The 27,573-nt window shown below is 44.2% G+C and overlaps 1 protein-coding gene and 2 long non-coding RNA genes across 3 annotated transcripts; 1 reads left to right on the forward strand and 2 right to left on the reverse strand.

Annotated features, from left to right (window-relative positions):
- Window positions 1-766: 766 nt before the first annotated feature.
- On the reverse strand, window positions 767-5,192 carry LOC144390961 (uncharacterized). The gene is made up of 2 exons (XR_013454801.1): window positions 4,895-5,192; window positions 767-2,051 (listed from the first exon to the last, which is right to left on the reverse strand). It is a non-coding gene; the product is annotated as an uncharacterized LOC144390961 (long non-coding RNA).
- Window positions 5,193-11,179: 5,987 nt separating this feature from the next.
- LOC144391356 (nucleobindin-2-like) lies at window positions 11,180-25,991 on the forward strand. The gene is made up of 6 exons (XM_078097976.1): window positions 11,180-11,269; window positions 13,000-13,188; window positions 13,354-13,444; window positions 21,676-21,716; window positions 25,245-25,352; window positions 25,881-25,991. The coding sequence occupies exons 1-6, from the start codon at window positions 11,180-11,182 to the stop codon at window positions 25,989-25,991; spliced, it is 630 nt and encodes a 209-aa protein (XP_077954102.1).
- LOC144390966 (uncharacterized) lies at window positions 16,770-18,073 on the reverse strand. The gene is made up of 2 exons (XR_013454813.1): window positions 17,971-18,073; window positions 16,770-17,384 (listed from the first exon to the last, which is right to left on the reverse strand). It is a non-coding gene; the product is annotated as an uncharacterized LOC144390966 (long non-coding RNA).
- Window positions 25,992-27,573: the final 1,582 nt, after the last annotated feature.

A 27,573-nucleotide genomic window follows, 5' to 3' on the forward strand; every position in this document is an offset into this window, starting at 1 on the left:
GCACGGGGCAATAAAGTCTATGATAAATAAATAAACCAACCAACGACTTCCACACAAAGACATGACTCTCCAGGTTGTCTTCAACAAAACATGTTATTCCATCTGTTGTTCTGGAGGTGAATTGCTCTGCAACACACGCAAGACTTTAGAATCATGAATTGAAACGAGTGCGTCGACACGACGGTGCGTAAAGACGCAGAAACATGCGGCGGCCTTTTCTTTGCGTCTCCGTCTGTTTTTTGCTTTCGACGGGTAACCGGCGGTAGATACGGAGGGGCGGTTATCGTCCTGTAGGTTTAATTAATCCACCACGGACCCACAGATGACCAGTGTAAACAGACCAAAGCAACAATATTCCCCCAGAGTACAATATTTATTTAAGTTTCTTAAAATATCATCAAAAAGGTACGAAACAATTCATTTCAATAATTCCAGTCAGCTCTGGGAATGTCGTCAAATAAAAAGAAAGGTTTTATTAAACAAAATTTGATTCTATTGGGGCCGTATAGGCTGCAGCGGGCTAAGAAGGGGAAAAGAGGGGGGACCAGCTCTAGGACAAGGCCCTCACTCCCTCCAGTGCCACATCCACTCTCACGCAAAACAATGTAAACCAAAAACATGCAATTAAGAAAAAGGGGAGGAGAAAGTGAGAGGCCCAGTCCAACCAGCCCCACCACCATCCGGGTAGCCACTGTTGTGGAATATTTAAATAAAAGCTTGGTAGAAGAGAATGATTTGTCTGATAAAACAGAGTCTTGATGAATGATCAAAGTTGCAAAAAGTCCATTTATTGCTTGCAAGCAGGAGGTGAAATACACAGGCACGTATCACGGTGCTCTGTGGAAATGGCGTCCCCGAGCAGTAAAAACGCTGAGTTTTTATACACATGTGAAGGACATTCTACGTGCTAGTTACGAGAAGCTGCAAAGCAGGTTGAGATAAGAACCCAGGTGAAGCTGAGGGTAGCACACACACACAAGATCCTCCTCAGTGGCCGGTGCAAATCATAATTAATTGACATAAAGTAAAACGTGGATGGGGAACTTTCGTACCGAATAAGATATGAACCAAGTCCATGAACAGAAGTCCTTTGTTTTGAAGCTTCTATGAGATTGAGTCGACTGTCCTCCCTTCTCAGGGCACAGCTGCAAACTAATATTTGTATCATGCTGCTCTTTGCACATCAGGGTCAAATACAGGACACTTGAGACACGGCTTTAGCACAAAACAATGTTATAACATATTTTTACCATTAAATTCCACTCTTTTGATTATTCTTTAATCACACATAATATTGCAAAAAAAAAATGTTTTTGTGAGACCAAGTCTCGGGTTGTTTAGCAAGCAAATGTGAATTTTTTTTTTAGAACACTGGGAATGAACACCGAAACATGAGAATATAAAAATAGTCGAAACGAGTTCCCTCTGGCCTTGGGAGAGGGTTCCATGGGCGTTGTCGCTCCATGATAAGAGAAAAACACTCAGGTAGCTGACTACAGAATCACAGAAATATACTTAGATAATGAAACTGAAGCAAGCAATAATATGAATAAAACCGTGGAGACACAAACGACTACTGTGTCTATGTGGAGGGGTCCTGGCCGTGTTCTTCTTCTTGTGTTGGTCCGCAGGTACACGTTGGGATGTGGAGTCTGCCAACCTTCTTTCTTGTGAGGCATCCGCGTTGTAGACAGTCAACACAGATCACAACGCACTGTGTGTCTGTCGGTCAACTGCCTGTTGTGAACCCGTCCGTGGTCACTGCAACGGTGGTGTCGGTTGATTGACACTTGTTGTGGGGGTAGGGTCGCCTGAGCCCACTGCTGGTACTGGATCTGGAACCTTCTTTGCAATGGGATGCGTGGACCCGAGTTGCCCTTTCAGCTATTTTGACAGCTGTTTGAGTGACAAGGAGGATCTGGAATGGTCCCTGCCAACGTCGTGCTTTCTAGTTCTTTCTTCTGAAGTCTTTCACCACCACAAAGTCACCAGGTTTCAGTTTGTGGAGTGGGCCTTCAGCTGGTTTTGGGAGGGCGGCTGCAACCTGTTGTCTGTTAGACAGAGCAGAAGAGAGTTGTGCACAATATTTTAACATTTCATGTTCGCATAATGCGGTTGAAGGGAGTGGTGCCGTCGGTGCCTCGGTTCCTACGTGAGACCAAACAATATCTCGAAGGGACTCAGGTTGCTTTGTGTTCGTTTTCTCATGCGCATGTACATCAACACTAGAGGCAGGGCTTTTGTCCAGGGCAGACCTGTGTCTGCACAGCATTTTGACAATTTGGTTTTGAGTGTGCCATTTTCTCGTTCCACAGCCCCTCCACTGGCTGGATATGTATGCGCATTGTGTTTTTAAATCAATACCAATAGGTATCATCAATACAATAGACATCAATAGATATGCTATGATGTAGGATGGGCTTACCGTCCGATTTAAGGAAGTTCCTGTGTTTCCACAGCGCCCCAAAATCATGTACTACACCAAACGCATAGCGAGAGTCAGTGTGAACTGTGACTGTTTTACCCTTAGCCAGTTTACAGGTCAGAGCGATGAGCTCGGCTGCCTGGGCTGAGAGGTGACATGGCAGAGGACCCGAACACAGCACACCAGAGTCAGAAACAACAGCAAAACCAACACGATTTTCACCAGACTGAGGATCACGGGAGGCGGATCCATCCACATACATTACAATGTCGCTGTTAGGCAATGGGGTGTCCACTAGGTCAGGGCGAGGAGTGCACTGAGCTTGGAGCTCAGCCAAACAGTTGTGCTCCTCCCCATCGCCAGGAATAGGAAGTAAGGATGCAGGGTTAAGGTTAGTACAACGTTTTATAGTGACATTCGGCATGTCTGGGAGACATGTGTGGTACCGCAAATAGCGAGCCGCAGAGAGGTGAGATGATTTCTGTTCGAGGAGAATCAAAGAAACCGTGTGCGAAACTAGCAGAGTGAGTGGTGCGTAACCCACTATGTCACGTGAGGCAGTGAGCGCTTTTTCAGCCGCGGCCACAGCGCGCAAACATTGTGGCAGTCCTGCAGCGACAGGGTCGAGTTTTGCGGAGAAATACGCCACCGGGCGGAGTTTATCACCATGGGGTTGTAGCAGCACAGAAGTCATGCAGCCCTGTCTTTCATCTACTGTTTGAGTAAATGGCTTATTCGGATTCGGCAGTCCAAGAGTCGGAGGAGTTTGCAAAGCACATTTCATTTGTTTGAAGGTCGCAAGACCCTCTTCGATCCAGATTATTTTGTCGTGTGCTGTAAGATTTTTCCCATGGATTAAGTTTGATAACGGTTGTTCCATTTGTGAGTAGTTTGGAATAAATCATCGACAGTATGAGCACATGCCCAAAAAGTACATCATCTGTTTTTTGGTGTTTGGCTTCGGTATTGATTTGATTTCTTTTTGGGGAGAGGGTTTTTCCTTCTCCAGATATGTCATGACGTAGGAAACCACTTTAAGGCCATCTGGAGATGACGTCAAACAAATATCATATGTACACATCAAGTCTCTGCCCATCAGATTTATGGGACAGAGTGAAGAGAGTAAAAAAGAATGTTTTACTTCTCGTCAGAGTGTACACTCGTCATAGGTGTAATACATTTTTTTGTCACAGTCAAACCTGAAGCCCCTTGAGAATATACATACCGCCCACTCATTTTTGATTTGTAAAATGTTTTTCTTGAATTACTGAATGAGTAGCTCCGGAGTCTACTAAAAATGTAAATTCTTTCCCTTCTACAATTACTCAGTTACTCTTGTAGTTGGCATATCTTTGTATGCATCTGATGAAAACATCGCATACGTGAGTGGTGGTGGTGTGGATGTATTCTGTTGCTGTTGCTGTAGTGAGAAATGATGCTGAGCAAAACAGCATGTTGTTCTGCAGTGTGCGTGCGAGGAAGCAGGTCTTCGTTGCAGCATTATGTGTGTGTGGTGTGTTTCACTTCCCTGTTTTGGAGAGGCAGCAGTAGTCATCCCTTCACACATGCAATATCCATCATTTGTTTTCTCTCCCTGCATTCACATTCCATTTCCCGTTGTGCCAGACATGTCTGGTTTTTCTCCATTATTTCCAAGTCTTTCACTTTGACCTTATTAGCACTTTTAAATTCTTTCAACCTTGCTTCCCAATCCCCCCTTAACATTTTAAGTTTAGCGGCACTCAACGAGCCGTTTTCTGGGAAACCAAACTCTTTTGTCCAGTATGGGAGACACTCCCATACATGTTTTCCCGTATTTCTGCTGCATCATAGCCACAATCGGACCCGACGGTTCCGTGTGTTTTGCGGACAGGCCATCCATCTTTTACTGGTGTGGACCCTACCGGTTTACTTATTACAATACAGTCGTCACCGTAAGGCGTAGTTTCTTTACTCAAGGAAAAACTTTGCAAAAACCCCACTCACAACTCACGCTTCGATTTTATTATAAAGGTATTTCAGTAGAACTCACGTTTGGTTAACAATAACAGTGATATCGCTTTACCTGCTTCAGCATAAAATTCACGTATAGGCTATTTCCACGATCTTATTCCACAGGTGGAATTCACGTTTGGTCAATAGCAACGTCTTATTTTACCCGGGTAGTCAAACGATCTGCGTTACGATCTCGAAGAATTTGTTCCGAGTGAAATCTTTACCGTAAGCAATCCTGTCTTCTACTTGTAGTCTAGCGATGTTACGATATTGGAGAATTTGTTCAGAGTGAAATCTCTATCGTACACAATCCTATCTACCTCCGCATAAAATGATGCATTAGAAATATCCCGGAATCATGTAGGCTACTCAAAAATAAATACCACAACAATATCACAACCATTTGATCAGTCATTCATTTCCGTTATGTTCAACTCTTACTGTTACTTTATAATTGGAATTTCAACTTCTTACCCGAGTTTGTAGAAATTAATTATTTTTCGCTGGATACACGTGACGTCAATCAGGACTCCTCTGGTTTCCGCCGATCCTTTCTCTCTTGTCTAAGGAGGTATGAGGCAGGATCATCAGTTGGTGATCCTGGAAAAGGCCTTTTCCCCGGACGGTCCCCTGGAGCCTGACGGACGGTCAGCGTATCCTGTTCGTGACGCCAAATTGTTGTGGAATATTTCAATAAAAGCTCGGTAGAAGAGAATGATTTGTCTGATAAAACAGAGTCATTACACCACGCTGCTGCCAGCCCCACGCACTCCTAAACAGAAAAAAATACAAAGTGTATAAATTAACTTCTGGGGGACAAATCACGATTTGTTCAAAACACAGCAAAAACTACCACAGCGTAATCTAACTGAACAAAATGACAACAAACAAAACAAAACAAAACCAAGCAAAACAGCAGTGCTTCACGGCCTGGGCTGCATTCGCCGGCTCCCACCTGGTTTGGGCCTCCTTGAGGCACTGGGTCTGGGGCAAAAACCAGAGCGTCACTAAGGGAAATTTTATTCTTTCTAAAACACGGGTAAAAACTAGGTACCAGCTCCAAACGGGTTGTCAAAACCAGACTCTGACACAGGAAGACAGCATGCTCCTGTAGTGTCCTAAAATGGAGCCTTTATACCCAGACTAATTGTGGAACCAGGAAGTGGGAGGGGCTTAAAGCCTTAAATCACTTATTTGCGCATATTAATTATATTTATGATTAAAATTCTCTCGCTAAAATGCCAGCAGAATGCGTATCGTATTATGTGTGTGTCGGGCCCCCCCTTCAGTTGCATGTGTCCACTACATTGGATCAGTCCATCTTTACTGCGCATGTGCAGAACGGATCCAAGAAAACCAAAACCAAGAAAACCAAGAAAACCAAAACCAAAACCAAACGTCGCAAAGTGGCGAAAGAGAGTAAGAGGAGAGTATCACAAGGATGAAGCGAAGCTACGCCGGCGGTGCTGAAAATAGGAGGAAGAAGGAAGAAAACAAAAGATTTACGTCAAAGTTGCAGAAAGTTTCTTCACTGCTCCTGCGGCAGCGGCCAGCAGCAGCAGCAACCCACAACCTGCTCACCCGACGTCAACACCTGTTGAGGAGGGTCCGTCGTGTGCAAATTAACGAGTATTAAAACTGTCCAAGGGTGATTTAGTCCTGAATGTGTAAAGTTATGCATTAAAAACATCAGAAACTATGTAAGTTATTGAAGTTATTAAAAACTATCACTCTGCATTAAAAAATGATCCCTAAAAACTGAAGCTAATTAAAACATATTTGAGATCAACATCATGTCACAGGAGAGGCTGTCTACACTGGCTGTTCTCTCCATTGAGCAAGAAGTCAGGAAGTTAGTGGATATGGATCTCCTCATTGCAAGATTTGCTGAGGCCAAGGCTCGCAAAATAAGAATTTAAGGACAAAAGGGAGAAAATACAAAGAAAAAGAGAAAAAGGGAGAGACATGATGTGAAAAAAGGGCAGGAAGAGAGGGAGAACAGGTAAAACAAATAATAATAATAATAATCGCTTTCTCCACGATGAATAATTTTAAAATGTATCTGTATAATTGACCTCTATTGTGTGTTGTCTTCTCATGTCAGCGCCACAACATAGAGGACAGCTTCTACTGGCTTGCTGCTATCCACCTTTCAGCTGTGTAAAGGTAAATCATCTCTCACATACACAGTCATGAAATTAAACTTATCCAGTGAAATCAGTGGGCAGCAGTGGCTCAGGAAGTGGAGCGGGTCGTCCAATAATCAATGGTTTGCCAGTTCGAATCCCGGTATCTCCCTTCGTAGTGTCTTTGGGCAAAAAAAAATGAATTTGATGTATGTGATCCATCCTAAGTATTCTATCAGAGAACCTGCTGGTAAAAATAATACATGTGTATTCTGTTAAAATGTATATATCTGTATAATGGATCTTCTGCTTTGTGTGTTGTCTTCTCATTTCAGAGGGCCTCATGCCTGCCTTAGCCTTGGGCCCCAAATTTCTTAAATCCGCCACTGGTGGTACGACCGCCTACTATCTGGGAAGTTGTAGCCCTGTCCGCACTGCTCCTTACCCTCACTGGTAAATGATATGGGTTTGAATGTCTGCCAGCTGTCTCACGTGTAGACTTTCTTACCCCCTCAGGAACAGTGGTTGGAGAGGAACTAGGGCCTGCGAGTGGCTCCTGCAAAGTTGCACCTGATCCTGTGGGGTGCTGGGCTCCCAGAGGTGGGGTCTGTCCTCTACTAGGCCGGGAGTTCTTTGGTCTAGCTGCAGGCCCAACCACTGCCCACAGGTCATGGTCCTCAATGTTAGGATTTGTTGCAGTGGGGTATGGAGCATCTATAGGGGTAGGGTCACATAACAGGTACAGGTTTTAACATGGCACGGTTAACATGTCGTACATCTGTTGGCCGTCTTTGTGGGGCAACAGCGTACACTGCACCCGCTGGCTCCGGAGGTTTCACCACCTGAAAAACCTCAGGTGCCCAAGCATCCTGGATTTTATTTCTTCCTCTAATGGAGTAATCTCGAAGGTAGACATGTTGTCCTAAGGGCAGCACTTCTCCTGTGCTTGCGGGTCGGATCTTGTCTTCCTCTGGGCTGCTGTCCACTTCATCCTTTCCCGGGCATTTCCAACCGCCACTTGTAGTCGCCGCTGGTGCTCTCGGACCCAGTTGCAAACCTCTCCTGCGGTTGGCTCTTCCACACTGCCAAGCAAGAAGTCTATAGGCAGCAGAGGTTCACGACCAAACATTAAAAGGAAGGGGGACTGTCCTGTAGCTTGGTGCGGTGTGGTGTTATAGTTGAAAAGAATTTGTTGAAGATATTCTGGCCATTTGGGTTTTTGTTCAGCTGACAAGGTACGCAGAAGGTCATGAAGGGTTCTGTTAAAGCGTTCACATTGACAATTTCCTTGCGGGTGGTACGGTGTGGTTCTAGACTTCTGGATCCCATACACGCTACACAATTGTTGGATTATTGTGCTTTCGAAACTGCGACCTTGGTCAGAGTGCAGTCGGGCCGGGACACCAAATTTGTAGAACCACTCCTTGGTCAGCACATCTGCCACCGTAGCAGCCCGCTGATCTCTGGTAGGGATCGCCTGGGTAAACTTTGAAAATACATCAGTCAGCACCAAAACCTGTTCCCTTCCATCTCTAGCAGGTTCTAAAAATGAAAAGTCAATAGCTAGTACATAGGTCACTAACTGGCGGACCGCGGTCCGGGTCCGGACCCAGAGGCCGTCCCATCCGGACCCGGACCGCCAGCCAAAACAGAAGGTTGTGATTTAAAACCTGACGGCGTTTTTATTTATTTTTACCCGGCGGCGCGGCGCGGCTTTTGCAGTATTTACGGTAGTGGTTTAGCGGATGAGGAAACGCACAGACCAATTGCATGCGAGTTAAGCCATCCCACGTGATACCACTCAGCCAATCAAATCTATGCATTCTCGGCGGTAAACATTACGTCTCAAGACAGCGCTGCGGCTGCGCTGAGAGATGAGAAAGTTAGAGAAAGAAAAAGAAAGATAGCGACACATTTAGAAAACAAAGGGAGAGAAACGGACGACTGTGCCGGAGAAAGTTGAGGACAAGTCGATTGAGACAGCAAAGGGAGAGAAACGGACAACTGCGCCGGAGAAAGTTGAGGAAAAGGCGAGTGAGACAGAGAAAGGGAGAGAAACATAAAGAACAAATGTCGCTCTCCAAAAAAAGAAAAGTTGACAGCGAAAATAGAGCATTTAATCCGGAATGGACAGACTCATTTCTGTTCATACTTCCCACAGGGAGCACAAAACCAGTGTGTCTTATATGTTCAGAAACCGTGGCACTTATTAAAAGTGGCAATGTGAAACGCCATTATGAGACAAAACATAAAGGTTTTGAACAAACATACCCACTCAAATCCGAAGTGAGATCACAGAAAATAAGTGGCCTCACAGCCCAATATGAACAGTCAACCAGGATCCTGAGCCACACGTTCACTGCCCAACAACGTGCTCATGAGTGTTCCCTCAGAGTTGCTTGGATTTTGCGGCAACACAAAAAGCCATTTACTGATGGAGGGCTTGTCAAAGAATGCATGAGTGTCGTCGCTGAAACATTACTTGACGGAAAACCAAAACAAGAGCTTTGTGATAAGATAAAGCAAATACCCATGTCAGCATCATCTGCCACAAAGAAAGGTGAAATATTAACTCATGATGTGCTAACCCAGCTAAATGAAGCCATACATAAGGCACCATGTGTAGGCTTAGCTGTGGATGAGTCCACTGACATCTGTGACAATGCTCAGCTGTTAGTGTATGTCAGGTTTTTCAACACAGACCAGAAAGCATTCTGTGAAGACCTGTTAGGTGTCACTCCCCTTCAAACCAGTACAAGAGGAGAAGATATCTACCTGGCCATTAAGGAGATGTTAACGAAGAGAGGAATAGAGCCAACACAAGTGGTTTCAATAGCCACAGATGGAGCCCTTGCTATGATAGGGAGAGAGAAAGGAGCTGTAGCAAGACTGAAAGAGGACAATCCAGAGCTCATAGCTTAGCATTGCATCATTCACCAATCTGTCCTCTGTGCCTTCCTGTCAGATGAGCATGCTGAAGTGATGAATACAATGATGAAAATGATCAATTTTCTCAGGGCATCCTCTTCCACCCAGCATCGCATGCTGAGGGAATTCCTCAGAGAAGTTGATGCCAATGCTGATGATCTTTTGCTGCACAATAATGTGAGATGGCTCAGCAAAGGGAAGGTCTTAGCACGCTTTTGGTCCATCAGTAGGGAAGTAGCATCTTTTTTGGCAGAGCTAAGACATCAGAAGGCAACGCAGTTTTCTCTCTTTTTAAGAAATGAGAAACAGATGGATAATGTGGCCTTTTTGGTTGATATCACTACACATCTGAATGAACTGAATTTGAGGCTACAGGGCAAGGACAATTCAATTTGTGAACTGATGACCGCTGTCCGCTCCTTTCAAAAGAAACTTGAGTTGTTCAAGGAAGACCTGCAGGGAGACTGTGCACACTTCCCAGCAGTGCAGGAACAGGTACAGGGACAGAGAGATGTGTCTTCTTTTGTTGACTTCATTGATAAGCTGATCGTAAACTTCAGCAACCGTTTTGACAGCTTCAGCTTTGTACAGCAACTCACCATGTTCATTCAGAACCCATTTATCATCACGGATGTCAGGGGGTTCTCAGAGGAAGTCACACAGCACTTTAAATGGGTAAATCCTGGGCCTCTCCGGATGCAACTGGTTGATCTCCAAGCAGATGTGTCCCTGAGAGAGCAGTTTCTAAGAACTGACCCTTCCACTTTCTGGCTCCAAACGGTCCCTGAGACAGCTTTTCCAGGTCTGAGGAATGTTGCCATATACATCTTGACCATGTTTGGCTCCACCTACAACTGCAAGGCAGCTTTCTCCACGATGAATATCATCAAAAATAAATATCGTTCGAGGCTCACCAATGAGCACCTCCACATGTGCATGCGGATGGCCCTGACTCCATTCAAGCCCAGGTGTAAAGTCCTGGCAGGACTCAAATTCTCCCACTGACCAACAAAGTGGGGAAGTGGGATGCAAGACTAATGCTCTAAAACTGTTAAATTGTTAAGATGTGTTAAGATTTATTATCTGTAAAATCGTTTGAGACTGAAACAGAAACGGGGACATTTAAGCTTTTCCTCCCTTTATTTATTTTTTTCTGAAGTTAAGCACTTTATTTGATTATTATTATTTATTATTGCATGCACCATTTTCATTTTGCATTTATTTTATTTTAAAAATGCAGCCCTACTTTTATTTAGTTCATGAGAGAGCATTATACATATCTGCAGTCACACATAAGTTCAGTTCTATGTTACATGATAATAAATATTGTTAAAAAGTGTTTTAATCGTACCGAATTCCTTTGATTTGAAAGGTATTGATTATATGCAGATGTTTATACAACTACCAGGCTACTTAAATATATATCACACTAAATAGTTAGACATTATGATCTTCTGGACCTTTGCTTCAAGAAAATTTCTCTAACTGGACCTCTTAACATTTTAGTTGAATACCCCTGAGCTAGTATTTCATTGGGTCTGGAGGCTAACAAGTGGCCCATAGGGGCTCTAACCTGGGGCAGTGTATTCTTAGCAACACTGCACCTCTCACAGGCTTGGCACCAGTCTTTGATTGTTCTCCCCATTCCTGGCCAATAACACCGCTGACGGATTAAGTCTGTAGTGCGCTCAATACCTTGGTGACCATGATTAGTGTGAAGCTGCTGGAACACTTCCTCTCTCAGGCCTTCAGGAAGTACCAGCTGGGTAACAAACTCTCCACCATCTGGCCGCTGGTAGGTCCTGTACAGGAGTCCATTTTGGATTGTGATGCAACCCCACTGGCGTAGTAACCCTCGTGCTGCAAGGTGGAGGCGTTGTCTCTCTACCTGCAAAGCCATCAGGTCTTCAGTTGATCGCTCGGGAACCGCAGAGATAGAATGTTGAACAGTCGATCCTGATTCGACGGCACGTTGTACAGCCGCTGGTATCACAGTCCCAGGGCGATCTGGGCCGCCAACTTCCCCGCATTTAGATGGGTTTTGCCGAGATAAAGCATCTGCGTTTTGGTTACTGTGTCCTGGTCGATAGCGAACGGTATAATCAAAGACTGCCAGCTCGGCCACCCAGCGCTGTTCTGTGGCCCCCAACTTAGCGGTGCTTAAATGGCTGAGGGGGGTATTATCGGTCCACACCACACACCCAGCAAATACTCACGGAACTTTTGCGTCATAGACCATTTCATCCCGAGAAATTCCAATTTCATGGAGCTGTAATTTCTTTCTGCGGGGTGAAGACTACGACTGGCATAGGCGATGGGCCGAACCTTGCCATCCTGTTCCTGTGAAAGGACTGCCCCAGACCATCATGACTGACATCCACTTCTAGAATGAAAGGAAGGTTAAAATTAGGATAAGCTAAAATAGGTGACGGCACCAACCTTGCTTTTAGCTCCTTGAAGCTTTGTTCACATTGGGGAGTCCAGGCCTCCTTCGGCGCAACTCCCCGTCCTCTGCGATTTTTCTTGCCTATAAGATCAGCAACTGTTTTGTGAAGAGGGCCAGCAAGTTTAGCAAATCCTTCCACAAAGCGTTGATAATAACTAGCAAAACCTAAGAAAGACCTGAGTTCAGGCACAGTTCTTGGGGCAAAAAATCAGAGCGTCACTAAGGGAAAATTTATTCTTTCTAAAACAAGGGTAAAAACTACGTACCAGCTCCAAACGGGCCTTTATACCCAGACTAATTGGTGAACCAGGAAGTGGGAGGGGCTTAAACCTATGGTATCACGTGAGGGACATTTCCTCACTGGCTACAGACGCAAGCCTAGAAAAATGGATTGAGGCACGCAAGGAGGTGTGAAAAGGCACGCAAGGGACACGCAAGGTGCTCTTGCGTGTCCCTTGCGTCGCTCTGAAAACGCAGAAGCATAAACTAGGCTTAACTCTTACTTTACCATTTCCCAATGTAAATGGAGCAACTGGAGCACAAAATGTCTCAGATAAACTCATGCCAAAGAATAACCCACACCCCATTTGAATGACATAATCTCGTTTTGTGAATGCAAAATAAGTAAAAGATCAGTTTCACATATTAACTTCCTCCAGCTGTGGCCGTTAGACAGTGAAATGTGAAGGCCTCATTAATCCCTTCCTTCCAGTCGATAAAAGGCAGCGATGAGCTCACTGAATAGACAAAAGTAATTTTACTGCTATAGTCCAGTCCATGTTAATCCATAAACCCTTCAGCAGATGCTGGATAAAAAATAAAATCAACGTATTGATCGAACAGATCTGCGTCAGGCAATATCAAATCCAGGAAGAACTGCTGTTGACTTAGAGCATCCCCACTGCTCCATTAGAACAAATACATTAAACTTGGAGCACAGACTCCCTGCAGAGACACGTGGCCGACCCGCACACACTCTGTGTATCTTGGATACCGGTTTCCACATTTTGTTGGCTATTTTTTCAGTTTTTGCTTCACCAGGGATGCAGAACAAAAAACCACTTGTTCTCCAACTGTAAACGACCAAAGACCTGCACTACAACAAGAGCCGCCACGACAAGTTCAAGAAGTACGAGATGCTGAAGGCGGACGAGAGGAAGGAGCAGCTGAACACCATGAGTGAGGAGGAGCGCAGGGCGGAGGAGCAGCGCTACGTGGAGATGAGAAAGAAGCACGGCGAGCATCCCAAAGTGAACCACCCTTTCAAAGTAGGAGTAAGAAGAACTAAAAAGTTATTTGTTGACCGGAAACATTATGGTGCAAATAAAAACAGGTTTTATTTAAATGGCAACGGGAGGCAACTTAAAACAGTTGGAGCCCTGAAGGAAGTTTGTGCTTCAGGGTGAACTGACATCTGCTGTGTTTGTGTGCAGGGCAGTGAAGACCAGCTGAAGGAGGTGTGGCAGGAGTCAGATGGGTTGGACCTAGACAACTTTGATCCCAAGACCTTCTTGAAAATACACGGTAACCAGAAAACCCCCCCGATTCCGGTGACTTACATTACACTTTAAACCCATGGCTTTTTCACATTTTTGCCCGGGAAGCAATTAGGAGTTAGGTGTCTTGCTCAGGGACACTTCGACATGGAACATCGGCCGGCCTGGACTCGAACCACCAACCTTGTGCTTCCCAGCACACCTTCTCTAGCCCCTCGCCATGACGACCCCAATTGGTATCAGAGTGGGTTCTGCTGGAACAAACATTATAAGGCAAAATAAACTTGGCATTTGACTGTTTATAGCGGCGCATGGACTATTTGTTATGCAGCAGCGCGAAGCGGTGTCGGACGAAACTAGCGACGCAGTTGGACAAAGTAGTGACAAACGCAGAAACGGGTAGTTAAGCCAACGGCAAAAGCACTTGCTGCTAAATTGGACACGTTGCAAAACGGTAGAAAAACTAAGTTAAGTAAAGCAAATGTCACTAGAAAATTAATACAAAATGCAATGTGTAGTGATAATAAAACACAGGTTCAAAGTGTACTTGGAGAATTGACTGAGCTGTGTGATCAAGCAAAATGCATGCATGAATCTTTGTTGAATCTATTACCATTTGATGAAAAGGAAAAACATGACGTATGGTTTAACGCAAAAATGATACCTAATGATGATTGTATCGCTAATGCAAAACTGTGGCTTTCGTCAAATGAAAATGTGTATAAAAATGGTGTTGGGCCCTCCACCCTGCTAATAAACCTCACCCCGCTTTTCTTCACTGAGGACAAAGGAAAAACACAAACATATATATGAAAACTACATATGAAAACTGCCCAACGCATCACTGGTTCCTCACTCCCCACCATTGAGGCTGTCCAGAGCAAGAGATGTCTGCGGAGGGCACGCAGCATCGAAAAGGACAGCTCTCACCCCAGCCACAGACCGTTTGCCCTCTTTCCCTCTAGGAGGGTGCTCTGTTCCCGGACCAGCAGGTTCAGGAACAGCTTCATCCCTGCGGCCGTCACTCTATTGAACTCTGCCCCCCCTGAACTCTGCCCCCCACCCCACACACACACACATCTCCCTCAGTGACTGTACTCCCCCCTCCACCCTGGCTTGACTGCCACACACCGTCCTCCAGCCACTGAACATTTGCACTGTTATTGTATATCCATTTCTTACTGTTCATATTGCACAACTATTTTTTGCTGTACATATCTATTTATTCACTTATTACACTTTACATATGCACATACTCTGCACTTTTTGCTATTTTGCACTTCTGGTTGGATGATAAACTGCATTTTGTTGCCTCAGTACTTGTACCCTGTGCAATGACAATAAAATTGAATCTAATCTAATCTAATCTAAAAAAATATAGGGGTTCCCCCGTGGCCTGATGCCAGGGGCTGATAACCTGGCCATAAAAAGAGGAGGAAAGAACACAGAGCGCTCCCATTGGCCGAGGACAGTGACATTTATTTATGGACCTCAACTTTATAAAAAGAGATTGAGCCAAAGAATCTATCTTTTTCGCCTGACCTTCCGTTAGTAATAGATCGAGACACCACAGCGTCGTTTTCTTTTCTTTTCCCTCCAATTCCCAAGTTTCAGTCTTAATCTTGCTGGACGAACTCAAGACTCTCCGCCTTCCTTTCGCCCCTTTTGGACTTTATTGCCACTGCAACCCGGAGGACTGGACACACAGCTTTGAACGAGAAGTTCCAAATCATCTTTGCCCACTGAGTTTTTCCTAAACGGAGCTCAACTCACATCAGTCAGCTGGAAGCTGATAACCAACCATCGACCGTTCGCTACGTCGATCGAGCCCATCAAACAGAGACTGGTAAGAGACTGGTTTCCTGGGCAGATTAATTTAGCGTGTTTATATAAACTTGAGGTTTATTTGATTTGTTCAGTTATAACGTGGTACGATATAGTCCGGATCAACGAATCCGCTACCTTTGATTTATGTTTGAATGTGTACCTGCAAATTTCGTAATGTCCTGTTAATCTGATACTGTGATACGCTTTTCTGCAAGGGAGTGAAAGCGCCAACTGTATTACGCTGTTGAATGATATCTCATGGTCAGAATAGTTCCCCCTTTTTTCTTTCGATCTTAGATCGCTTTTCCCGGGTCACCGCCGCGAGATCCGCTTGCCTGTGGTTTTATTTCGTATCGCGAGCCACATCGTTTGTTCCCGTAACTGCACACACATAAGTCCGACCATACTGATTCACATTGCTGATCTACGTTCCGCTGGTTGCGCGTCAGAATCTCCTCGCGTCGCGTCTAAGTACCCCCCCCCCACCCTTCGTCCAAGCCGTGGTCCCTAGTAACAGATAGCGGTGCCATAGTGGTGCAATTATCGTCTTCCTCTTTGCTTTACTACGTGGAACACACGCTGGCAGTCGTGCATTTCGTTCTCGCTCGCCCCTCGCGTCGAGTAGTCGTATTACACCGCCTAACATTCCCGTCTTCCTCGGTGGTTTGATTTAACGGTCTCACTTCCGCCCCGCTGCTCTCGCTCGCCCCCTAGTGTGATAATCGGCACTCCGCTTATTGTTGCGCGCAACCCCACCGTCGTTCTTCCCTGCGTCCCCCTCTCTCTCCCCCTCTCACTCTCGCACCCCCCTTCGCGCTCACACACACACACACACACACACACACACACACACACACACACACACACACACACACTCTGTTTTGATTGTTTGTTTAGTGAGTGAGCATTTTTTGGTTGAAAAGACGTTTAAAAGACGTCTATGGCCCGACGTTGAAAAGACGTTGCAAAATGGTTTAAAAGTGAAAGTTGTTTCAACGTCTATTCGTAGACGTTGAAAAGACGTCTATGTTTAGACCACATTTCAACGTGATTTTTTAATACGGTAATATTTCGTCCTCTCTTGTGTGCTATATCATTGTGATGTTTAAAAAGAAACTACGTCCACATTTGTAAGTTTCCCACTGATATTATAAATCACGTTGAAAACGGGTCTATACGCGAACGTCTTTTCAACGTCTACGAATAGACGTTGAAACAACTTTCACTTTTAAACCATTTTGCAACGTCTTTTCAACGTCGGGCATAGACGTCTTTTAAACGTCTTTTCAACGTTGAAATGCTCGCTGGTTGAAATGTGGTCTAAACGTAAACGTCTTTTCAACGTCTATGAATAGACGTTGAAACAACTTTCACTTTTGAACCAATTTGCAACCTCTTTTCAACGTCGGGCCATAGACGTCTTTTAAACGTTGTTTCAACGGATAAATTGCTCGCTGGAAACTTACAAGTTACATACTTAGTCACAGTTGTCATGTTAACAGCCCTTAACAAGGACAAACACATTATTTTATTCATTTGCATTTATTATAAATATAACACTATACATATAACACTTTTCCTAATTAAAAATACAAAAATAAAATATATATTTCAGGGAAATTAACTATGGAATTAAAAGTGCAGAAACAACATTTCTGTGTTCAACAATTCTGTGTTTGTAGACCATTTTTCTGAATCATTGGAACTTCATTATAGATTCTGTAACAAGATGTGCCTCACTTGAGTTGGGATAGTATACCTGAAATCAGCTGCATCTCCCTCATCCTCACTTGAGGATTCTTTGTGTAAAGGGAGTCAGAGTGCACAAAGCAGATTCCTCTGGTCAACGTGTTTATTCAATTCAAATCATTTTATTTTGTTCAGCTTTGCAATCTGTAAACATGCAACACCCTCTCCCCTAAACCCCAAAATGTAAAAAACCTTCAACCTGGAGAAACCTGAGGGGAAAACAGTAGGGAAGAAGGTGTGAACAACTTAAAAGATGTACAGTACATCCGATTCCTACAACATAAATGATTCTAATATTGTGGATTATTAAGCCAGGGGTAAGGCAGGACCAGTGCAGGGACAACCATCATCAGACGTAACCTCCATCAGATGCAACCACCACCCGCAGAAACCTGTGAGGAGGGAAAGCACAAAGGCAAAGTTGGTCATTTGGGTTTATGATGACAGTAATAAACTAGCAGGTGCGTTAGAACACTCATTTATAGATGGTTTACTTATTACATTGTAAACAAGATAACAATTCATCTGCAACTTATGGTATTTCTGGAGTAACATGTCCAGGTATATTACACAGTATCATGCTTTAAGCAGCAGTAACTTACAATGTTTCGGCCTCTTGTTTACAGAGCACAACTTGTTGAATTCAGCCCTTCACCCTTGCAATGCAACTTAGCCACCATTGCTTTAAAAACGTATTTTTTTCAATGTGAAATGCAATAATATTTATGGGTACAGCAACAATCTAACGCATTAGCAACACCAAACACGCACAAAAATGTCTGGAATGTTTACTTTTGGTCCAGGTCATCATGCTGCACGCTAGCATGCTCCAAGCTAGCATGCTAACTAGCAAACTACCTGCGCTAACGCTAACTAGCTTAACAAAAAGGGCCGTCTTTCCTGTATCGAGTCGGCAGCACAAGTAAAACACCCGGTTATAGTTCCAGGTGTGCTTCATTCAAACACTCCCGTACTTACAGAGCAGTGGAGCCGGTAGTCGTGGTTCTATCAGCCCGTTCATGTCGCTCTGCTGCCGTAACTTCGCTTCGTGCTGCGTCCGGTCGGAGCTCTGCAGGCGTCTAAGAACTCGCGCATGCGCGTTACAGATGTGAGCGGAGTTACGTGTTTACAAGTAATGTTTGAACCTGCCCGCATTATTATGTCTTAAACGCATCTTATTGACAGCACGCAGTCCGTAGTTTCATATTTATGACGTTTTAAGCGAAATAGTAAATACGTTGAAATTACGTCTTCGCGTAGACCAAATTTCGCCGACCAGTTCATTAATTATTCTGAAAATCTTAACGTTAATATCGTCTCTCTTTCAACCTTACGTTACAACATGACACATTTATCAACAAATTAACGTTTTCTGGCACGTTGATGTTTCATCCCATTTTTAGACGGTTGAAAAGACGTTGAAATGAGGTCTTAGACGTTCAGACCTCATTTCAACCCGATTTCAACCATATTTCAACGTTGAAATTACGTCTTGTGCTCACTGGGTAGGTTTAAAATAAGTGTTATGGGGATTGCTGATTGCAGTTATAGGTGATCTTGATCTGTGTTTCTGTGAGTTAATAAACCCTGTTATACTTTAAATAACCGTTTTCCTGTGTTTACTTGTGCATATGGTGGTGACAGTTGACATACATTGCCAGTGCTCAAACTTAAATCCTTCCAACATCTTCACTCTCAAGGAGTGAATATCAATTATGAGACTTCATTTATAGTATTGGTTATTGGTCACTGTTAGCTCAGGGTGGTGCCCCGCTATTTATTTATTCTGATAAGTATCTTAGTGATTATTAATAATTATATTAATGTCCATAGGTTAGTTCCTCATTTGCTAGTAACCTAATACGACCCCCTAGCCGCTCCCAACAATGGTAATGTTGAAGATGTTATTAATCCAAATGACAGTGTTTCTAATGTTTGTAGTCAGCACTCAAGTCAAAGGAGCACTAAAAGTGGTAAATCAAGTATTACCTCCTCTGTACAGTTAAGGATGGAGGCAAAAAGAGCTGCACTTGTTGCACGTGCATCATCCTTAAAGGAAAGGCATGCTTTGGAGGAGCAGGAGCAACAACTGAGGATGAAAGGAGAGCAGCTGAGGATTAAAAGAGAGCAGCTCGATCTGGATAACGAATTAGCCGCTTCAACCGCTATGTTGGCAGTATTACAGGCCTCAGACCAAAGAAGTGTTTCACGCGGACCCACAGATGGCATGGCTTCTTATTTTGAAGGAAGGGAAGGGCAACCATTGGACTGCTTAAACCCTATATGGAAGAGGACTACAGCCCAAGGCAGAGGACTACCAGCCCGAAGAAGAGGATAAGAAACAACACCACTTGACAAAATGGCCGGTACCTCCCGATAAACCACAGTCCATGGATGTCCGACCAACGGAAACGGAGCAATGGGCGAAACCTGCTTCGCCACATCAGTGCAGCCCCAATGGCCAACAGCAGGAGAACAATATATTGGGAATCCAGCATGGGCAATACCATTCAGGGACTCTGCAGTTAAAGAAGGAAGAAAGGCATTCAACCTACAATCCAAACGCATCTGGAGACATACTTGCCATCATGCACAGGCAAAATGAAATAACTTCTACTCTTGTGCATCAAAAGCGCTCATCATCTCTGCCTCTTCCTGTATTTGAAGGAGACCCTCTTCAGTACAGAGCATCTATCAAGGCTTTTGAACAAGGAGTTGAGGAAAAGGCAGGAAGAGCAGATTGTATTTACTATTTGCAACAGTTTACAGCTGGACAGCCCAAAGAGTTGGTGCGAAGTTGCCAGCATATGGATCCGGAGCGTGGCTATGCAGTTGCTAAGGGACTTCTACAGGAACACTTTGGAAACCAGTATAAGATTGCAGCTGCACACATGGAATAGGCTTTAGCATGGCAAATGATAAAATCGGAGGATGTTAAAGTGCTTCAGGCCTATGCCTTATTCTTGCGTGGCTACTGCAATGTCATGGAGGAGCTCCAGTACATGCAGGAATTGGATATGCCTGTAAACATGAGAGCCATTATGTCAAAATTACCATTCAAAATGAGAGAACAATGGAGGGCCACAGCTCACGGTATCATGGAAACCAGCAATCAGAGAACCCACTTTGTGGATCTAGTCATATTTATTGAGCGTCGTGTCAGAATTCTCTCTGACCCTCTTTTTGGTGACATACAGGACCCAGCAACCGGTGTTACTGGGACAAGGCTGTTCAACAGGTTTAATTCCCAGCCCAGTAACAGAGGCTGGGGAAATATTGTTGCCACAACAGTAACTTCCAAAGACTGCCCTGAGAGAGTTACAGAATCCGTACCAGAAAGTGGAAAGGCTGAGGAAACTCTATGCCTTTGCTGTGCTCATAATCACCCATTGGAAGAGTGTAAAGTATTCAAAGAAAGGAACCACAAGGAAAAACTTAGCATCCTGAGGGAACAAGGAGTGTGCTTTGCATGTTTAAGTGTTGGTCATATGAGTCAGGACTGCGAAAGGCGCTTGTCTTGCAAAGTTTGTGGTAAAGGTCTCCCCACTATGCTTCATATTGAGAGGCAGTTATCCGCTCTGGAACAGTTTAAGGAACCATATAATGACCATCCGACTTCACTGGAAACATGTGGACATACAGGGGCCGGTAAGGACCGCTGTGTTCTATCAATCATCCCCGTCAAGGTGAACGCTGCAAAAAAAGGAAATCACATTATCCAAACATACGCCTTCCTGGATCCCGGTAGTTCTGCCATATTCTGCTCAGAACACCTAATGCAAAGTCTGCATATTACAGGCAAAATAACCAACATCTTGTTGCAGACTATGGGACAGCAAGCTGGTGTGCCAGCATATACGTTGGCTGGGTTGGAGATATCTGGCATGGACAGCAAACAGTTTCATACATTACCCGATGTGCTCGCACAGAAGAAAATGCCAGTCACCACTGATAACATCATGACACCGGAAGAGATCACTAATTGGCCGTTTCTTAACAACAAATGTTTTCACCAGAAGAAAAAGAGTTAGTTACTGGAGATATTGTGGTAATCATGGATCCATCAGCTCCCCGTGGTTCTTGGCCACTTGGCAAGGTTATGGTAAAGTATTTTCTGACACAAAGGGACTTTTGCGTTCTGTGAGATTACAGACAAAATCTAGCATCATTGTAAGACCAGTAACAAAATTGTCTTTGCTGCAGGGGGTGTAAATTGATTTGTCTGTACTGGGAAACATTTTTGCTCCTTTTGTGTTTTGTTCGAATTGTTATGTCTGCCTGCATTAACAATTAGGGGCCGGTGTGTAAGAGCCAAAACGTCTATTTTATTCAGTACATAGGGTGGCGCTGTTCTTGGGTCCTGTGTGGACCTATATAATTGATTAGGTAACAATTGGTATCAGGTGTTGGGCCCGGAGAGCGAAAGGGTCTGGACCGCTATCGCAAAACGAGAGTGTGGGTTCTGCTGGGAACAAACATTATAAGGCAAAATAAACTTGGAATTTGACAAGATCAACCACTCAAAGAACGTGTCGGTTGATTATTCCTGCAAGCAGGGGAACGCAGGGGTGACCAAGGCTGGAAGAAGGTGCGTGTCATACAGACCTATCCGGGGGCAATCCAGCACCACAGTAGCCCAGGTAAAAGGACCGAGCTCCTTTAACAACTGGTTTTGTGTTGCAGACAGCAAGGGAGACGGCTTCCTGGATGAGAGCAAGCTTGAGACCCCATGCAGACCGACTCTAGTTTGCCAGAACCCGGGTTCGTTTTTCACCTCTTTAGTGAAGAGAGCTTCAGACCCCGTGCAGACGGACTCTAGTTTGTCTGAACTGTAAGAATACGTGTTCAAGAACTGGAGCCTATTCGGGGTTTCAAAAATTCAGCAACAACTTCTCTCGTTCTGGGATATTTATTTGTCAGATCACAGGTTAAGTATCAGCGCTGCGTTTGCAAAAGCAGGAGCAGTTCAGGCAGCACACAGGCCGGAAGAACAACTAACTCACATCAGCAAGAACATTGTGTTTTATAACCCTTGAAAGACAGAGAAGGAAAGATTTCTATTGGTCCTGAACTGGCGTAGAGGAGGACCTTCCACCCCCCGCATCTAAAGATCCGGTCACATCCAATGTCCGGGCTCCTGACTTAACGTAAACATCGACGAACAGAGTGTGTATGTTGAATAGTGTTGGTGTGTCTCTAAACCCCTTAGGCTGGCACATCTACTAGTTGACCCGCAGATCTTGCATTCCTCAGCCAGGACATAAACTGACTCCCCATCCTGTCAGACTCGTGTCTGCCTGCTCGGCACATCCTGCTTCCCCCCTTACCTAACTCTTAAATCAAGACAAGACATCGAACCCCCAACTAAGCCCATAAAAAGAACTTTTGATTATCAATTCCCCCTTTTTGCATAATTCATTATGTAAACCCAAAAAAATCAAAAGAAACTACTAATCTAAACGCTAAAAATCTATATCAGTGAATACGGGTGCAGCAGTCATGGAAATCCCTAAACAGTACAAAAAATACTAAAAAATAGACACAGAATACATCCTAGCCTAAAAATATCAAACCATCTATGTGTATGCATCCACTATATATGATGTGTGCAACAGTTAGCAAATCACACGGACAGGAATGTTGAACCTAAAAGGATTTCTTCTTCAGGTCCCTCGAAGTCGGTTCTTACCATACCTATCTCCTCTCCAATCTCCTCCGGCCCTTACAATTGGATCCTCTCATGTAACAAAGCCATCTGGTATGGCAGGGGTATTTTAGCATCTATTGCAGAGGTGATGCATCGGATACATAGTTGTCTGATACAGGGGATGCAGCAGCATCCACAAAGGGCAAAAACCACTATTGCGATTACTAAGGTCAGAAAAACTGACAAGAAGAAGCCCTTCCATTGTCCAAAGTATTTACCAAACCAATTACCAACAGTGTCGTCTATACCAGAGTGTTCAGCTAATTCAGTAGACATGGCTCTTAGTCCGTGTAATGCTCTAGTAAAGGATCCATCTGGGGCGGTGTTATTGGGGATAAAAATGCAGCACGCTTGGCCAAACATCACACACACTCCTCCTCAGCTAATAACATATCCAAAGCCATTCGGTTGGCCGATAGTTGGCTGTGCACCCCTTCCAGAGCATCTCTCGTCATATTGGTGAGGCGCTGGATATTGAAATGTACATAATTTAGTCGATCGACATTTTTGTTTACAGTTATAAAAGGGAACAATGATTCCCATCCGGCCGCTATCTGATCCGTTAACTTGTATTCATCAGGTACCCCTCTCGGCACCCCAATAGCATCAAAAATAAACAGGGGATCCTTCTGTTAGGCTAAATTCTCTTTTACTGCGACTGAATGAATTACGCCTTTTTGCCTCGTTACTCAATGTTTCAGCGGTTATTGGAACTATTTTAAGCGGAACGATGAGGGAAACTGAGGTGCGTTTCCCCTGCCACTCAGCTGACAGTACAATAAGTAATCTCCTACCACCGCAGTACCTGTAGATATCAGAGCGGGCCTGGGTCAATTTGGTCATATTTGTCCAGGTGGTTACATCAATTGTCACATTGCACCATGAATCGGTTAAGGAACCTCAGTCCCCCTTTAAGATGCTTAGTGAAACAGGTATAATCACCAATTATGGGAGTGAACATGGGAGGGATTGCTTGTGGTTGTGATCCTGGAAAAATAGTTACCCACAACTTGCAACCTTCACTTGGATTCTCTTTAGTATGTAATTCTATCAGGCAGTCAATGTTACCGGCCTGGCTAAGGACCGAGGGCACTGTCCATAGGCTGGGTCTTGCACCTGCACAGGCCACACAGTCAGCGGAGTGCATTCGCTGGGACACAGTTGTGATCCAGTCCACCCAGTAATTTGTCTGGGAGAAACCCGTCTCTGCAGAAAGTTTGTCGTGGATCACAGCTAGATCTTTTGCTATATTTTGGCCCTTGGGGTTCTCAGTGACTTCTTCAGCCTCAGCAGTAGTGGGTTTCCCCTCAATGTCAGGTGACACGTATTTAAATTTAATCAAAGCCAATGGATCTTTATCGGCTACATCTACTCCTATAACCATATACCACTGAGTAGGATCACTCTTCTCATGACTCATACCGTAATAGGTGCCCACTGCTCTTGGAGCAAATGGTGACTCTGCTAATCCGGTCACAGAAATCATTAAAGGATTGTGCCCCTTATCCCGAGCCCCCGATTGATCTCGAATCAGTGTAATGGCTTTTTGTAAATCCACCCCCGGAGTTCTAATACCCCATTGTCTCTTGAAAGAAGGCGATGTGTAACCATATGGGCCTGTGTTCCATCCTACCATGTCCCAGGATGTACACCAATGTTTTATGAGCCTCCCCCAGGGGAACAGACACATGTATACATCATATCCCCTCCACTTCTGTTCATTTGGTCCACATCCAATCAGTGAGCACAGATCTACTCGGAACACTTGGGTTCTGTAGGTTTTATTCAATTCTAATGTCACAACACCGTCCACCTTGCGGTATGTACCCACTGCCCTAACCCTCCGCTGGAGTCCCCTGATATTTTGGTCTTCTGCTTCTACCTGAGGCGCGGTCAGATTGTTAACATTTTGTTCTAAGTTTTTCAGCTGTAATTCCCACCAGAGAAAAGGCAGAAACACTATCAGAGTAATGAAAAGGAGTACTAATCCCATATTAGCCCCAGTACATCCTAGAGGAATTCTCATGATTTCAGAGCTTGATTAACTTTTAGAATGCAAGATACTTTTATTGAGATGTAGATTACTATTAGGGCAATGATTTCAATAATCCTCAAGGGATTATTTCCTTATGGGGAGCCTGAAAACGACTCCCTCTTTCAGCAACGAAAAACGGAGTAGCGGCTCCTTAGTTTACTGACACCAACGTTCTGAGTCTCATTTACTCTATATTCCTCGATCTTAACCAATATCTGGGCTCGTCCCCCTCCTCGGGCTCTTCTTCTGGACGAACAATGGGTTTGACACAATCTGACTGTACTTCTTTGGACAGCAGGGACAAGTCTTTGCTGACTTCAACCAGGGTTCTTCATGTTGGCGGGATAGAGCGAGCGCAGTGCGTTTTATGTATCCAATTACTTAATTTGTCCTCTTTTAACCACACTTTCACACAGTGCGTGGTTACTTCTGCAACTTTATATGTACCTTGAGATTTAAGACGGTGTGAAATTGAAATGGAAAAGCCCCCTGGGGTTCAAATGTGCTTTTGCCTTGTATTTAAAAATGGAGAAGGTGTACACCCCGAGCAATGAAGAAGACAACATGTTTGAGATGGAGGAAGAGAGGCTGCGCATGAGAGAGCACGTCATGAATGAGGTGAGTCACCATGACAACCGAGCAGAGCCCTCTGTTGTGTGTTGTTGACACAGTGATGGTCAGCTGTCATCAGGCAGTAAACTTTTACTCCAGGAAAAATTCAGCCCTAGAATATTCCAAGTGCATTCTATGCATTTCTCCAGTGCAAAAACTACAATAACCAAAAAGAGAGTGTGTCAGATATCTCTTGAACTGCAGTTAATGGAGAAATTGACCCTAATGTGACAAATTCTACTGAATGAATCTGAAAGTATATTCATGAAAAAGACGAGTGGGAGTTAAGTGAAACATTTAACAGAATCATTGGATGGATTCGGACACAAATGTGGAACAAAAGGGCCGAGTCGGTTCCTTTTGTTTAAATAAACGTAGTATCAGAGCTACTTAGAACTTGATTAAATAAAAGTAAAAACAAATTTATTCCACCATGTCACACAATAATTTGGCTTTTTAAATCCATCCTATTATTTACTTTATTCCTCACTTTCCCGCACAGACATTGGATCAAAAACCCATCTACACACGGAGGAGAAGATGAGGGAGTATGAGCAGCATCTGGTCAACGAGGAGAACGACATCAACAAGAAGCCTGAGGAGCTGTACAGGCAGAGGGAGGAGCTGGAGAGGAAGCAGAAATAACTCAATAATCAGAAGATCGGGCTGCAGCAGGTGAACTAAAACAAACAATTATTCGCAGGATTACTTCCTTCACACAGTAACCTCTGAAGGTGCACCTGTGGTAACGGTCGTACCAGGAGACGGTCGCCCTCCCCGCCCCCGCTGGTTCACAAGCAGAGAGATGTACCAGTGCCGGGACACTCTTAGTGCTTCTGAAGTGAATGCCAGTGAGCGTGAGCACGTCTTGTGATGATTCCAATTGTTTGTTTGTTTGTTTTTAGGATTTTCAGAACACTAGTTGACAAAGAATATGCCGAAATATTAGGAACACATGAGAAAATGTGATTTCAGGCTTTAGTGCCCATTATGCTCAATGTGGGAAGCGTAAATCAGAAATGTGGAGCCGGTCCAGTGTTCCTCGTGAACATTCAACCCTTTTGTTTTCGTCTTTTTGGTCCTTTCATCACAGCGAGGACTTTGTTCTCTATGGGAAAGAGTTGTGGGGTGTCTGAAGAAGTGATTTTTTTGTTAAGAGCACATTGTATTTTCTTATCACTGATCTGGTCAGGTAGAGAAAATACTGTAAAATATAAATATTTATTCCATTAAGCTGATTATTTCATTCCGATTCTAAATACATTTTTTACTGGGCGTCCTGGATCAGCTGGAAAATGCTTCACCACAAATCTGAAAACGCGATATGAAGGATTAATGAGTACAACCTTGAAAGCAGCACTCAAATTGATGTAAGAATGTGAATGTATGACCTTTGCCTGCTGTGCAGTACTTTTCAGAGTGGGACAAACTAAACCGAGGCCCTCTTCATTTGCCTTTTCTCACCTCCTTCTGAGTCATCCTGGTGTTCTCCAGAAACACGAAACCAACTTGGGTGAGCACGGATTCCAGCTGTTCGCACAGGTTGTTCATCTGTCTGTCAGGGACGTCTCGCTCACGCAGGCTGCACGTGACAAAGTCAACCACCGGGATACTCATTCTTCTTGATGGATATTAATAACTAAATTGTGTCTGACAGGGTGCTGCGCCGCCGGGCTGTTGGGATACAACGACACACGCAAGCCGGTGCATTTCAATGTCATTGGCTTCTTCTTCAGAGTGTCTCTTCCTGGATTGTCCCCTTCACGTCGAGGTGTGAAGCTGCAGCTGTAACCTGAAATCTCTCTGTCCTATCTGTTCCTCACATTCCAACACATTCAATCTGGATACAGTTGGCTTTATGCCTCAATCAGTGAATATAACAAAGCATACATTGTTTAAGTCTTCATCTTATAACTAGTACACCTTAATTACAACACATCATTAATGATCACCGTTCATCACACTTCATCATAAGATCTAAGACAGTTCATGTGGTTGAATTATCAAGACATTTGCCTCAGTCGGCTGCCTTGCATTAAGTTGTTCATTTACTACCTGACAGGATAAAAAACTCCCCCAAAAAACTCTTTGGGGATAAAATTGGGAGAAATCCATAAAGAACGTCAATTAGCATTCGTCCCCAGGTTTTAACATCACATTGTGACAGAATGTTAACGTGTACAGTGTTTATATGATTTACATGACTATAAATTGTATCATCTAATAT

The sequence above is a fragment of the Gasterosteus aculeatus genome, chromosome Y, assembly GCF_964276395.1.
Source record: "Gasterosteus aculeatus chromosome Y, fGasAcu3.hap1.1, whole genome shotgun sequence".
NCBI classification, from domain to species: domain Eukaryota; kingdom Metazoa; phylum Chordata; class Actinopteri; order Perciformes; family Gasterosteidae; genus Gasterosteus; species Gasterosteus aculeatus.